Source organism: Suillus fuscotomentosus (genome assembly GCF_016647785.1).
Source record: "Suillus fuscotomentosus strain FC203 chromosome Unknown F5891scaffold_235, whole genome shotgun sequence".
In the NCBI taxonomy this organism is placed as follows: domain Eukaryota; kingdom Fungi; phylum Basidiomycota; class Agaricomycetes; order Boletales; family Suillaceae; genus Suillus; species Suillus fuscotomentosus.
In genome coordinates this window covers 20,943-35,329 of record NW_024539747.1, presented here as the reverse complement: position 1 = coordinate 35,329, position 14,387 = coordinate 20,943, and the positions used below count along the sequence as shown (strand labels likewise).

At 48.1% G+C, this 14,387-nt stretch overlaps 4 protein-coding genes across 4 annotated transcripts; 2 read left to right on the top strand and 2 right to left on the bottom strand.

The window, feature by feature from the left end:
- Positions 1-289: 289 nt before the first annotated feature.
- F5891DRAFT_1200407 (uncharacterized protein) lies at positions 290-1,165 on the top strand (the record flags this gene model as incomplete). The annotated part of the gene is made up of 2 exons (XM_041368825.1): positions 290-827; positions 873-1,165. 2 exons carry the CDS (start codon positions 290-292, stop codon positions 1,163-1,165), a joined length of 831 nt encoding a protein of 276 aa, XP_041216744.1.
- A 290-nt stretch (positions 1,166-1,455) lies between these two features.
- F5891DRAFT_1200406 (uncharacterized protein) lies at positions 1,456-2,668 on the bottom strand (the record flags this gene model as incomplete). Its single annotated transcript, XM_041368824.1, has 5 exons — positions 1,456-1,610; positions 1,660-1,739; positions 1,795-1,809; positions 1,860-1,992; positions 2,089-2,668. 5 exons carry the CDS (start codon positions 2,666-2,668, stop codon positions 1,456-1,458), a joined length of 963 nt encoding a protein of 320 aa, XP_041216743.1.
- A 4,875-nt stretch (positions 2,669-7,543) lies between these two features.
- Positions 7,544-7,897, bottom strand: F5891DRAFT_909359 (uncharacterized protein; the record flags this gene model as incomplete). Its single annotated transcript, XM_041373596.1, has 1 exon — positions 7,544-7,897. A coding segment is annotated over one exon (354 nt), but the record flags the coding sequence as incomplete, so codon positions are not given.
- A 724-nt stretch (positions 7,898-8,621) lies between these two features.
- On the top strand, positions 8,622-14,192 carry F5891DRAFT_1200402 (uncharacterized protein; the record flags this gene model as incomplete). The annotated part of the gene is made up of 15 exons (XM_041368823.1): positions 8,622-8,656; positions 8,705-8,831; positions 8,880-9,061; positions 9,120-9,206; positions 9,264-9,335; positions 9,386-9,600; positions 10,513-11,553; positions 11,608-11,777; positions 11,828-11,941; positions 11,994-12,058; positions 12,110-12,267; positions 12,319-12,462; positions 12,615-13,247; positions 13,302-13,343; positions 13,399-14,192. The coding sequence occupies 15 exons, from the start codon at positions 8,622-8,624 to the stop codon at positions 14,190-14,192; spliced, it is 3,879 nt and encodes a 1,292-aa protein (XP_041216741.1).
- Between the last annotated feature and the right edge of the window lie 195 nt (positions 14,193-14,387).

The window sequence follows — 14,387 nt, the reverse complement described above, 5'->3', positions numbered from 1 at the left end:
CAACCTCGTGGATGTTCTATTTATAGCACACACATAATATGCCTTGCGACCTCTTGCGACCCTCCCCAGCACCTCCCTTGGACCTCTGCACCTCCCCATTTACCTCGTATATACCTCTACAATGTTTGCCAATATCCCGTCCCATCCCGTCAAGCCTCTGGATAGGCTCCATGCATATGGTGCACCCATCAGATCTGGCAGACCTCTACTATGCTCTGCAGCTGCTTGTCGTTTTTGTTTCCCAAGTTCTTTTCATTGCCTCTTGTTCTACACCACTACGTCCATCACCATGCCGCCTGCCCGCCACACACGTGGCACTCAACCGACATCTATGGGGCTAGGACACCACTTCGTAAGCCCAAAGAAAGCTCGAGACCCTAAAAAGACACAAACTCTTGTTCACATTCCCGGCGTCAACTCCAAGCATCAGCGCCTCCTCGACCAAATGGCTGCGTTGATGCAGCCCCAAGTTTCGACCACTGAAACCCCCACCTCTACTGAGTCTCAAGCCCCGATGGATATTGAGCACACCACTGGTAACGATTACATCGCCGAGGAGGTAGCCCAGCCTGCTCAAGTAGTGTCTTGCCCTACAAATGTGCCTAAGGTAGACCTTGGGCGTCGCCATCTCTTGCCCAACAAGATGGCTAACAATCTATATAACACTTGGAAAGTGCTTATCCCGACCCTGGTAGAACCTCATCTCAAATATTCTACAAGGACACATGGGTATGCTCTTCCAGAAGTCCATCCGGTCATATCCGCTTGCGCAAGCCATACTAGTTGTACACATCGACAATTTTCCATAGTTTGTCTCTTTTTTGACCGTAAGTAGTCCGTTCCTCATCTGCCGCCTTAATTGACAATTCCAGGTTTCCTTTCTGTTGATGTATTGGCCTGCCGATGTTCAACACTTTCGCAAGTCCTCCTTTACCATGGCCTCTTTCCTACTGCTCCCTCCCAACCACACATGGCTGTTTCTACAGACCTACTCGCATTCTATCGTGCTTTGTTCGAGCGTTCATGCGATGCTATCCATGCGCTTGTGCATGCCCTAAAGACCCATTATGCCCGCAGAGGCTTTCTCATGACCAACGCAGATGTGATAGGGCTGCACACCGTACCATATACGGTAGACGGCCGTATAAATACAGTATACGGCTAACCCGTACACCGTACATGACATTGTTGGTGGACAAATTGAACGGTACGGTACGGTGAATTATACGGACGTATACGGTGGTGTACGGTACATACAGAATGCAAATCAACTATGAACAACCCAAATGAAGCCTCGCCTTCATGAGCATCAATGTCCTGATAGTCTCAGGCTTGAGACTAGACCATGGGACCCAATTCAAATGAGGCATACACGCTGACCCAAACTTTACAAGATGGATCGCACGGCCTATATTCTTTGTCAATACCTGCAGGACAGACAAGGTTAAGGACGACTTACAGCAAAATGCGCTCGTCACATTCCACGGCAGCCTGGTCTGCATTTACAGATTTATTGCTTGTCTGGCATTCAGCGCCGTCAGTCTTGACCACGACATGGAAGCCAGCGGGGATCCGTCGGAGACCAAGAGTGAGATCAGTTGCGTGAATGGCTTAGGGGAAATCATCAATATAAGCCGAGCGGAGATAGATATCACATACCAGTGATGACGACTTGTTGCACTCCACCGAGTTGCATCTCTCCCGGGTCCTGGGTGGGTTCCTGATGGCTTGGCTCCTCACTAAACAACAAGCACGTTGTCAGGCATGTGGATGATCGGTGCTTCGTATACTTACTCTTCCTGTTCTTGCCTGAAAATGCAATTAAGTCGATGCACATGCTATATAACACACCGACATACGATCGTGGACATTTTGAACTCTTCGTCTTGTTTTCGCCATGGCTGTCTGATGACTTGCGCTTACGTTTTTTCCCTGTCAAGGGCTCGGTACTGGTAGGGGAATTCTCTACTAGAGGAGTTGTGGAAGGTTCACCTGATGAGGCTCATTGGCAGGCGAGGACGCCATCAGACTCGTCGCTGTCGTTGTCGTTGGTGGTGCAGGGCATGGCAGTTCAGGGCAAGAAGCTACCAGGTAAACCGGCACCCTGTTCCAACCGTATAAGCCGTAAAGGTACCATCAATGGCCGTATGGAAGACGGTTTGTATGGTGTATGGCCAAGCCGTACACCGTACCTGTCTGCCTCCCTTTGCAGACCCGCCGGTACAGCAACTGTATCCGTCGATGGTCGCCGTACAAACCGTCTATTACGGCGATGGTGTGCAGCCCTAAGATGTGAGTTTTGACATTTCAGGTTTTCAGACAATAACTCATTAAAATATAGGGCCAACTTATTCAAGAACCATTTCGTCGTGGACTTGGCCAAGCTGTCCAGTGGTTCGACATCCTCCAGATTGAGGTCGAATGGCAGACTGAAGCGACACTTCAAATTTGTTGTGAACAAGTGTATGAGGCCCGTAAACTTCAATCTCAAGAGAACCCTGGCGTAACTACCCCCATACAATCCAGTACAACATTGATCCAAGGCCGGTGTGCCTCCATTCTCATGCAGCATTGCCCAGCCTGCTTTGGAGGTGTCCTTTTTGGTAGACCTCTTAATGAAGGTGGCGACATACATGTTGCAACGGATGGCAATTTCCATCATCGACATCGACAATCTGTGGGCGACTGCCCACGCTTTTACGATCCCATATATTTCCTTTCCAAGGCTCAAGTGGACAACGTTGGGTGACACATCCTCTCACAGCGTAAACGTGCACCAAGGATTTGCACTTCTTTAGTAGTACCAGATGAGGCAATTGACCAATGCGAGCACTTGTATGAGGCCGTGGATGGTAAGAAGCAGAAGGCTGCGATGGATTCCTTCAATGATACGGGCGTCATGGCTCTGATATGCCGTCACGATATCCCACTCTTCTTCGCTAACATTGATTGACCTGGCGAGCAACAGAAATACGCCATAGCACTCATCGAGCATCTGTTTACTCGATTGCCGCAGGAAGCCACTGTCATTACCTTGTATGATGTTGGGTGTGTCCTCTCACGGTCATTATCTCAAGTAAGTGCTTCTTTAATAGATACATTTTAACCTTATATCTATCTATATAGTATGATATTCTCCCCAAATCAGTGACTTCACGTCTTCGATTTGCAATCACGGCTATGCATGCATATGGCCACGAGTGGGTGTGTCAGCTCGAGTATAACCCTCACATGTGCAACGGTCTTGGCCTCTCAGACGGGGAGGGAACTGAAAGACTATGGTCAAGGTTCATCAAATTAATTGGCATTCAAAGGTCGTCATCAGTGAGTCGGTACTAGTACTCTGATGATTATTTGTTGACTATAGTTCACAGATAGCGCCAGAAGTGTCTGTGGTTGATAGACCGGCAAGCAGGCGCCATTGGTCTTGAGATGTGAACAGATCTTGGTGATTGGATTAAATGGCAGCTCAAGCGTGGAGTTAATGGTCAGGGTGCAGCGGCACAAGAAGTTTTAGATAATTGCGGTATCGAAGCTCAAGACCTTCAGGAACAGTGGGTGGATCAGAAGAAGTCCCAACTGTCCATTCGTGCTCATAAGTCCACGGGTGCCACTTCCATACTAAGATCAACATATCCCCGTTGACAGATGCTCCTGCACGACTGAAGAAGGAGCTTGACATTGTCCTTACTTTGCAGGCTGATTTAGACGCATCGGACAGGGCATTGCAACTCACATGGACCGTTGTAGAGAAGGGCTTGGCTACTGAAGAAACCTTAGATGCTCTGGAGAGCCTCGAGCACAGCCATGATTGTTTGATGAGCAAAGTTGAAACATTATATTCCTCGCTCAACGTTCACGACAGATTTCCGGAACTACAGGGCGTTGATTTGGATTTTGTTCGAACCCTTCTTATGGCGCGCGATCTCAAAATAAATATCCGGAAGAGAGCAATAGGAAGCTTTTTTGAATGGGACAAACTTGACTGTGCGGTTGGTGGTGCAAATCAGGCACTTGGTAATGTATAATCCTTCTGTTTTTGTGCCTCAGAATATTCACTCATTCTACAAGGTATGAAGCTACATCAGCAGACACATAAGGCTATCGCTAAGCGCCAGCCGGCCTTGATGACAGTGATTCGCAAGTTTAACTCCTATTGTGAGCATCTGGAGAGCATCTTTGACCCGTCCTGGGGCGTCCTGCTTCCTACTCCTCTCCCTACTAAGCTCGCCGATCTTCGCAAAGATCAGACACTGATGGAGGATGTTTGGATCACTCCATCCATTGGAGATGTCCCTTGTTGGATCGAAGACACTGACGTAAGAGATGGCATTCAAGTGTTGCTTAAATGGGAACGGTGCCATGAAGAGCAGCGCCGCATTGGGCACGAAGCAGATAACCTTTGTCGATGATTTGGAGCTGAGCTCACTGTGCTAGAACTCGCCCTCCGCTCTCCTACAAGTAAGCAATTTCATTTACATCGATGATCATTACTTATTTCACAAGATCATACATACGTGTTCCCACTCCAACAACGACAGGATCACCTTCTCCAGTTACAAAGTAAATGGGTTACCCCACTAGCATCTGCTACTCGTTTCAACAGCAGTGCTAACATGGTGGTCAATCTTGCTATTATGCTTTCCAAGAGCACAGGACCATCGCAAGCTGTCATGTACAGGCTTGTACCAACCTCATTGGCGCTCGCAGACTCCCCCGAGGATGATACTGACGAACATATTGCCCCTGCACTCGAAGAGATTGCTGAAGAAGCTGTCCTCTTGGACATTTTACCTGACAATACCGCTAGTGATGATGAAGACGACGAACCCATGGGATTACCTGAATTTACGATTAGCTGGCAGCTTCCAGAGGTATGTCCTCGTCTCTCCATAGGTAACTGTACTCATCCGGTATCATAGAATCTTTGCACAGATTCTTTCAAAATTCCCCATCCAGAGGATCACATCATCGTGTCAGCATCAAACACTCCCCTCACTCGGGTACGACCAGCCCAAGATGGCTTTCCACCCCAGGTATTCGATGCAAGGGATCTGTCCTTACTGGCACATCCCACTTCCCGCCTTAATGACACGTGTATCAATGGTTGTGCGGCACTATTATACTCTGAGATGCTGATGAGCTCGCATGTGAGACCTTGTGCTATTCTGTCTACCCACGATCTCCCTCGTATTCGATACAATGCGTCGGACGACATATTGTGGCGGAATACGTTGTGGACGTTGTTTTGGGAGAGAGATCTCTGGCTTTTACCTATTCATCGCCCCTCTCCAGTCGGACACTGGGTGTTTTGTGCCATATATATTCCATCCAAAGAACTCTATCTCTTTGATAGCCTGGCTGAACGACACCCATGGAAGACAGATGTTAAAGTAAGTGATAATTTGATTCACACATTATTGAACTAACAATGTGAACAGGACATTATGAATCTTATCGCAAGATTATCATCCATAGCTCACCAACGGCGTGGCTCAGCTAGTATTGATCTTAAAGGGTGGGTAGCCCGTCCACTAATACTCAATCCTCTGCAGACAAACGGCTATGACTGTGGTCTCTGGGTCTTAGCGGCACTTGCAGCAGTCCTTCGGGGATCCCATAGACCAGGCATGTGCGAGGGAGACATGATAGCTTTCCGACATTATATACGCACACTTGTAATTAGAGTACCTACCGTGTGATATACAATCCATCCACTTCTTCAACTCTCCTGAAACTGTGCGCAGAACTACACTGATTTGAGTATGGTACCCGATTAGGAATGATAAATTTAGCGACTCAGACCAATGAACACAGATACTCATGTAGTTTTAGGATAAGAGAGTTAGAACGAGAAAACCCTCCAGGGAGCAAGCTACTCAACTGACTGATTGATAGTTTGATCCGAGTCATGTAGTTGAGGAATGTGCGCAGAACTACCAGTATATTGATTCAAGTATGCTAGCTTCAAGATAAGTAATGGAGGATGGAGCTAGCGACTCAGACAAACAAAATATAGACATTCATGTAGTTTTCATGATGAGAAAACCCTGCAAGGAACAGGTTACCCAACTAAGTGATTGATGGCATACTTACTGAGCATCGTGGAGTTGAAGCAATGCGCGCAGAACTACAAGTACATTGATTCAAGTATGCTAGCTACGTGATAATCAATGAAGGATGGAGTTAGCGACTCAGACAAACACAATACATTCATGTAGTTTCAGGACGAGGAAACTCTTCAGGGAGCAAGACACTCAACTGACCGATTGATGCTATGTTTCCTGAGCATCATGTAGTTGAGGATAGGCCGAGCTAGATTCAAAATCAGGTCAAAGTCACATACAAACAACTCGAAGAACTCACAACTCGATGAAGCATTAATGCCAGTTATAACGGTGTTGTACGAATTAAGGTGTCTGTGTCAAATAAAGCACATAAGATTTATATCTCATCTGAACCAGGCTGATAACAGCTTCACTTTGGGCCTTATCATAGCCATACATTGGGCTATATCATGCTGCAGAGATATGTTTTCAGTTTAGTAGGAGTTTTATACATGATATGATTGGCTATCTGACCTCTCGGGAGGGTGCTCTACGAGCCTCACTGTAAATGAATCTAGTGATCATAACAAGGCACACTACAAGTCTTCTATGGTGCCACCAAAGCCATCAAATACTTCCCTTTGAGTTAACGTCCATAGCCTCGTTTGAACTCTTGGCGGATTGTGTGACGCGAATCCAAGTCCTAATTGGACACAGGTACAGAATTTGTCAACTCTACATACAGCTGAAATTTTCTATAGTTGTCCCTCAGGCGGTACTTCACCAATATCTTCTATATCATCAATGATGCCATCCGTAGTCATTGAAGTCTGGCTGAGGTAGGCTACCTCTGGAATTAGCCCACAGGTACGAAATTTGTCATTCTACAAATCTTCTACATCATCAACAAGGCCATCCGTCACGATAGTCATCAAAGTCTGGCTGAGGTGGGCTATCTCTGGAATTAACCTGGCTCCACTGGCAGGTAGGGTTCGCAAGGGAGTTTCATGACTCACCTCTTCCAGTTGCCGTGTAGCAATCAACTTCTCTCCACTGGCAGGTAGGGTTTGTGAGGGAGTTTCACGACTCGCCTCTTCCAGTTGCCGTGTAGCAATCAACTTCCAGGAGGGTGGGGCGAGTGGCATCTCAACAAATACACGGAGTTTCTGATGACGGTGAGAAGGGCCAGGAGATGGATCAGGGGATGACGATTGGAATCGCCAAGAACAAGAATGGGGAGGGCCAGGAGATGGCTCAGGGGACGACAATTTGAATTGCCGAGGACGAGGAGGCGCTGGAGAAGTCTCGTCCAGTGTGAGATGAGGGAGACTCCTGGGACGGGGAGGGCCAGGAGATGGCTCAGGGGATGACAATTGGAATCGCTGAGGACGGGGACGGGGACGGGGATGAGAAGGCACTGGAGAAGGTGCTGGAGAAGGTGCTGGAGAAGGTGCTGGAGAAGGTGCTAGAGAAGGGGATGATGATTGGAATCGCCGAGGATGAGGACGGTGATGAAGATGAGGAGGCACTGGAGAAGTCTCATCCAGTGTGAGACGAGGGAGACCCCTGCGATCGATCCGACAATCGAGGAACTGACGTCGTCCATGAGAGTGGGGTGATTCAGCGCTAGGAGCTTCTCCATAGATGACAGGGTCACGAGAGAACAAGAGTCTTCGGCGGGCATCATGATCAGTGATGTGTTGGAGGGTCAGTAAGTCATTTTTGAGAGCATCTACAAGTACGCTCTGCTCACGAAGAGTGAGGTCATGGATACCTTTGCTCTTTGTGAGCGTTGTATGTCTCTCACCAGGCATCAGAGTCTTGTCGGGGTAGTTACAGAGGATGCAGCCACAGTTGCCTAGTAGGATAGGTAAGGTCTTCCAAGGGAAGTTACCCGCTCATGTGTCGAGTTTTCCTGCAACAATTTCAGTGATTCAGTGAAAACCTCGAGAACAGAACTTACCACACAAGGCGGTCAAACCACCCATGATGCAAGGTATCCCATCCAACTGCCTCCAATCATCAGGATCACTGATTTCACGCCATTCCAGCCACTCTTGTAACACTTCCTCCACAGGCAACCCACGCTGCGATGCGATGTGGTTGAGAACGTGGTCGAGCTTTGCAAAGTCCATCGACGAAGAAGGAAGAACAACGACTTGAGGGCAGGATGTAATCGATTGCGAAATTGCGCATAGATTTAGTGTTTGATGTTTGTAAGTCGTATATCATCGATAATGGAGGATTTAATCGATAGTGGAGGGTGGAGTCAATAGATATGAAGAAGCACACCTTTGTAATTGATGGAAGCGCCCACTCAAAGTCGCCAGAAGGCGCGTTATACCTCGCTGATGATGGCATCAAGGAAGGTTCATAAAGTTTCTCACACGTCAAAATGACTCATTGGCACGGTGCCGGGATATGCAGCCTGTAAGTTTTAGTCATGTGTTAGCGCCGAGAAGCCTCATGGACAGAAGGTTCTGAAAGCTTCCGAGTTTGTAAGTCATAATAATGGAGATACCTCATTGATGATCATCGAGGAAGGTCACAAAGTTCAAATTCTCACGCGTCAAAATGACTCGTTGGCACGGTGCTGGGATATGCAGCCTGTAAGTTTCAGTCATGTGGGTCCTACAATTACTGACACGACCTGAAAGACCCAACCGTATCTTCACGCGGGTCCTTCATACTCCTGCTTACCCACAACCAAAGAGGCACTGGGCCCAGACACGTAGTAATGGATCTTCGAATTCCAGGCATGTGGATCCTCGGGATATGCAGCCTGTAAGTTCCAGTCATGTGGGTCCTACAATTACTGACACGACCTGAAAGACTCAACTGTATCTTCATGCGAGTCCTTCATACTCCTGCTTACCCACAACCAAAGAGGCACATTTGCTATGGGCCCAGACACGTAGTAACGGATCTTCGAATTCCAGGCGTGTGGATCCTCCTAGGTCTCAACAGAACTTCAACCCATGTGGATCTTACATTGTACGCCAGGACACTCGACTGTACTTTCAAGTAGGTGCTCATATTCCTCCGTCGCTTCACAATATTTCACACTGTTAGTTACACTATGGACCCTCCGACCGAATACCAAAGTGCAGCCGCCAAGCTCGAAGCTATGAGGGCCAAGCATTGCCAGTACTATGCCATGTATGTGATGTTTGTTTCAGTTAGCCCCCAATACTCCCAAGCTGAACAAAGATACAGGTGCCATGATATGATACTCGCGAAATGGAGGGAGAGATGCTACACCAACAAAGATGATCCCCCAGAATCATTGTAAGTCCTAAATATTATCGTCTTGGACGTGTTTATAATATTTTTATTAGAGAGACATTGGCTGATTGCATTGCCGTGGTCAAATACGCCAAGGATGACTTCATGCAATATGTTCGATCTCCACGAACATTCACCTTGGGCGTCTTTGCCGAATACACAAAATCTATCCCCGACACTCCTGGAGGACACGGAGATCGAGAAATTTTCAAATGTGCGATGTCGAGCATCAAGGACTTCCTCGAGAGGGCTACTCGAGGGCAAGGTGGTATACTTCAATTGTGCGGGGTCTGTGACGAGTGGCGCACTGCAGACCAAGTTTGCCGGGGCATGAGCGACATGATTGCCATGGTAGATGACATCTACTGTCACGCACTCACCGATGGAGATGCCGAGTTAGCGGTAGTTCATTTTCTCAAAGGGTTCTTGTACCAGAACTACAACGACTACTGAACCGGCTCATATGTTGCGTATATGTATAACTATCTCGACTCTGTGACTTTGACACTGATGGATGAAATGTATGGAGAATTCAATCTCGAACATCTGGAGATGCTCTGACGATGCTCCTGCCTACCTCTGGACTACCACGTGTGAGCTAAGAGTTCCTGACTTCTGTCTTCCAACAGCGAATCTCTTTGTGACAGCTTTTCTCCTAGGCAAATTTAACAGCATCTTGCCCTTCGTCTGACCCTACAAAATACTGTGACATTGGTATGTTTTTCTGCTTCTCCCTCCTGCATCGAACTCAATCTAAACCACTCAGAAGCCTTAGTCATAGCTAGGCTTGATAATTCAATCTCTGATGTCTGGAGAAGGCTCTGCCGATGCTCCTGGAATACCATATGTGAGCTAAACAAGTCTGTTCTCGCCGATCACGACCTCCATTCCTAACTTCTGTCTTCAAAGTTCAGACAGTGGATCTCTTTGTGACAGCTTTTCTCCTGGGCATATTCAACGGTGTCTTGCCCTTGGTCTGACCTCTTCCTCTCCCGCTACCTCCTCACCATATTGTATTGTTTAAAAAATACTTTGATATTGGTATGTTTTTCTCCCTCTCCCTCCTGCATTCTAGTCTGAATTTTTCTCCTTCTCCCTCTCATGCCCCTGGCTTGATCATAACTTATCGGCCTAGCTATGACCCAAACCTCATCTAAAATTACCTCAGTTAAAATTTAAGATTCCCCGCCACCTGGATACTCTGCCCCTCCTGAGTCCCTGCAGCCCGAGTGTCCTGAGGCGCCTCACACTGAAGACTTTGTTGAAGAACAAGTTGGCGGAGGAAAGCGCTATCAAGATCCACCAGTGGAGCACACCCCTACAAAACTCCGCAGTCACATCAAAGCTACGAACCGTGATGCGGGTTTAGTGAAGGAAGCTTCTATGCGTCGGGCCAGGCTTCTCAACGAGGAGTTTATGGCGGATTCCAATGGACAGGTACTTGATACATTGCTCGCTGATGCTGAATACTCAACCCCTCCTCAGCCTGTGCTTCGAGAGCGTTCAGTGCCTCCTCAGCTTGCACTTCGAGAGCATTCGGTGCCTCCTCAGACTGCACTTCGAGAGCATTCGGTGCCTCCTCAGCCTGCTCTTCGAGGGCGTTCGGTGCCTTTGCAGCTTCCTATACAAGATGTGTTTTATGAGGCTCCTCTTATCAATTCATCTGAGAATGCTTGCCCAGATGGTGGCCAGCCTCCACAGCCCAACTTCTTTACAAAACCCTCGTTTCTACCACTGGAACAATATGACTTCAGTGGTATGATGTTGGGTTCCTTCGAAAACGGCAGAGATGACAACCACATTGCCGGCTCATCGACGTTGCTACCTGCTGTGCCTCAGACTTACATCACACCTCCTACTCCCACAGGGCCTGCAGAATGGGAGGGTCATCCTTACACTGACGATTTTCCCATGGATGATGCTTTTGACTTCCCCGTGGACGATACATCTGATGTTGTCCCTGCAGTGAAGGGGCGAAGATTTCAGACAGTGAATGCTGTGCTCCAAGAGGGATTCGTGGAACTTGAATGTATGATTCAAGATCTAAGTAGCAAAACAGCCATCCCCACTCATCAGATCGTCACACTTTGGAACAAGAGCCATGCGCGCTCCACCAGTACTGTCAACCATTGGAACACTTACAGTAGTTACTTCAAGGACCACCTCAAGGACGAGCTTGCGAGGCTCGGCAGGAGGGCCCCCGAGATTCATGGCACACCAAGTGAGTTTTACATCTTGTGGCCGATGTTCTGTCATTCTAATGCAGTGATTCAAGGTGCCACTGTGCGCCATAATTGCTATGAACTCTTCAAGGCAGCATTCCTGGACAAGTGGCAAAACATCCTCAAGCTTCATGAACAGTCAGCGATGCTCCTGGGTATTCCTCAGACGGTTGCCATGCGGGGTCAAGAGTTCCAGAAATTTGGCACAAAGATCTCTGGCCTTGTGAGTATAATTCTGTCATGTTTTACTATTGTGTTACTGAGGGTAGACAGATGGACTCTGCAGCAGCTCACTATGGCTTTGAGGCTGCTTTTGTAGCATGTGGAAAAGTCATTAATCAAGACGGCTCGCTGGGCCTAGCCCATATGACACCTGGAGCTGAGGGTGTGAGTATTTGTAGGCCACATAAACGTCACCTAATCACTATCTTAATTTTAGTTTTGGAAATCACGCTGTAGGGCTGATGAAGATACTATCATCGGTCACTTGAAAGCCCAGGTATAGTAAGTATTGTCTCGACGTTCCTGGTGACGAAGTTCTCATGTAATCATTAGTAACCTGACATCACTTGGTGTCATCGAAGAGGCCTTTGATGAAGACAGCATTGGGATCGAGGCCAATGTACGCGGGGTTTCAGTCCCCCCTTCAGAATCTCTCGACATTTCCAAGCATGGAATCAAGTGGATCAAGGATGAGTTGCATCGTCAAATTGGTATTTTGAGTGTATTTCATTTGTTGTTTGTTCACTGACACTGAGGGACAGATGCACTGGGTGGAAAACTAACGTCCAACAAGATTTTTCTGTGGAAGACACTGCCATCAGAGCTCACGCGTATGTCAATGATCATCAAAGGATATCTGGAGGACGCGCTCCTCCCAGGTGGTTTTCATACCACCGTAAATAAAGGTATCGCAAACCTGACTCTGAAGGAGACCGGCATTGTCATCGCAGCCTTGAAGGCGGGGACCATGAGCATCAAAAAAATTGCTGAAGCTAAGTGAGGTATGTTTTTATTCAATTTCAGTCTTCGCCTGCTTACAAATGATCTTTTTATACAGCTAAAGTCCTCACTTCTGAGTGCCCAGTAGTGGAGGGCGCACCTCCTGCAGCAGATTCGGTTCATACTGCAGGACATCGCCTTTTTGTGAATGGCAAATCGGATCGCCTGGGTGCTCTGCGCCTGAAGCAGAGCACAGCTACTTCCATAGTCAAAGGCAAAACATCAAAGAAAGCATTGACACTGCCTGCTTCCACAACATCTCTTGCTGACGAGTCCAATGACGAACCAAGTGTGTCTGCACCTGTCCGCCCCCAGCCTCCCCCCTCCCGAGAATTCAAAGTTGTTAAGTGCCTGACGGGCCAGAAGAAGGTCGACAAGGAGGTCATTTCCTTGGCGTCTAGTGATACTCCGTCTGGCTCAGAGGACCTAGATGAAAACCTGGAGGAATCAGTGATTCTCGACTCCGATTACCAAGATGATGTTTCCTCCAAGAAGTGGAAGGTGAAATCTGAAGGCGCCTCGCGAGCATCCAAGAAGAGGTCACCGTCTGTTGCGCCTGCAGAGAAGGCAGTCTCAGCAAAGAAGATGAAAGGTAAGGTACCTGTGAGGCCTAAACCCAAGGTGCCTGAGAGGAGAGCACCATCAGGGACTGCTGAGTCCTCCGGTGATGAACATATTCAAGATGTACGAGGTATGTTTGTTCCTCTTGCATTTGCTTCTATAAGGCGACTGATGTATATTGTAGCCAAACCTGCTAAACATCTGCTTGATGGTTCGTCAGCTCAAGGTATGAATTTGTTGACTACATTGTTACAATTTCCATTGACTGACACGATCCTTAGAGCATCCTATGACTGCAGTTGATCCCATTGTGGATAATGACGTCGATGCTCCTGACGGTAGTGCCGTCAACAAAGCTGCAGCAGAGACTCGCTCGAGCAATGCTGATGCTACCAACAGCCTCCCCACATGTCCCTTGCCTCCCTTGCCAACTCGACATGCTTCAGTAGACTTATTCCCGGACAACATTGTGTGTGCAGGATCTCTCGCACCAGCTTCTAAGTCGCCTGTCGTGCGACCTTCATCCCTGCAGCGCGGGGAATCTCTTGGGCCAGCAGCTAAGTCGCCTCTCATGCAACCTCAATCCCTGCAGCCTGCGACAATTCACGACCAACCCATTGGGCACAGGGAGCCTGTCATGGGGATGCCACGATCCCATCATGAGCGGCGTACCAAATCCGAGATGGCGGCTGCACCTACCGACAGAGACTTTAATGCCGAGAGTCACTCCATGACGCGGGCACATGATGCAGACATGAGACCAGGGATGTATGGTCCACGCCCAAGGGGTCCAATGCCATCGCGCTATGGACAAGGCCTTGCTCGTTACCCGCTGCCCGAATATTACCATGACTCCCGTATGGCTCATGCCCCCCAGCCCCCCCATGGTCCTCAGCCTCAGTATCACAGTGATTACCATGATGCTCCCTACCACAATTCTTGTGATGGATACGACAGTTATGTCAAGACTTATTGGCACCCTCCCAGCAGTGCATATTTTGGTCCACAAGGCAGATACCAGCATGGGTATGGGTGTGAGTATCCTAACGAGTACCCCAAGGACCAGGAGGATTGAGGATGAACTCCTTAGGCTCGCAGGCCTCATTTTTTGCATTCAGGTGACTCCCTCGGCCGCGTATATATTGAGTTGTTTCGTCATTTTTGGTTGTCGTGCTTGCTGTCGAACGTTGACGTACCTACCGTGTCCTTTGTATCTACCATAGTATCAGCCAATGCAATGTTTTGTATGTGATCAGGCCTCGTTTGACTC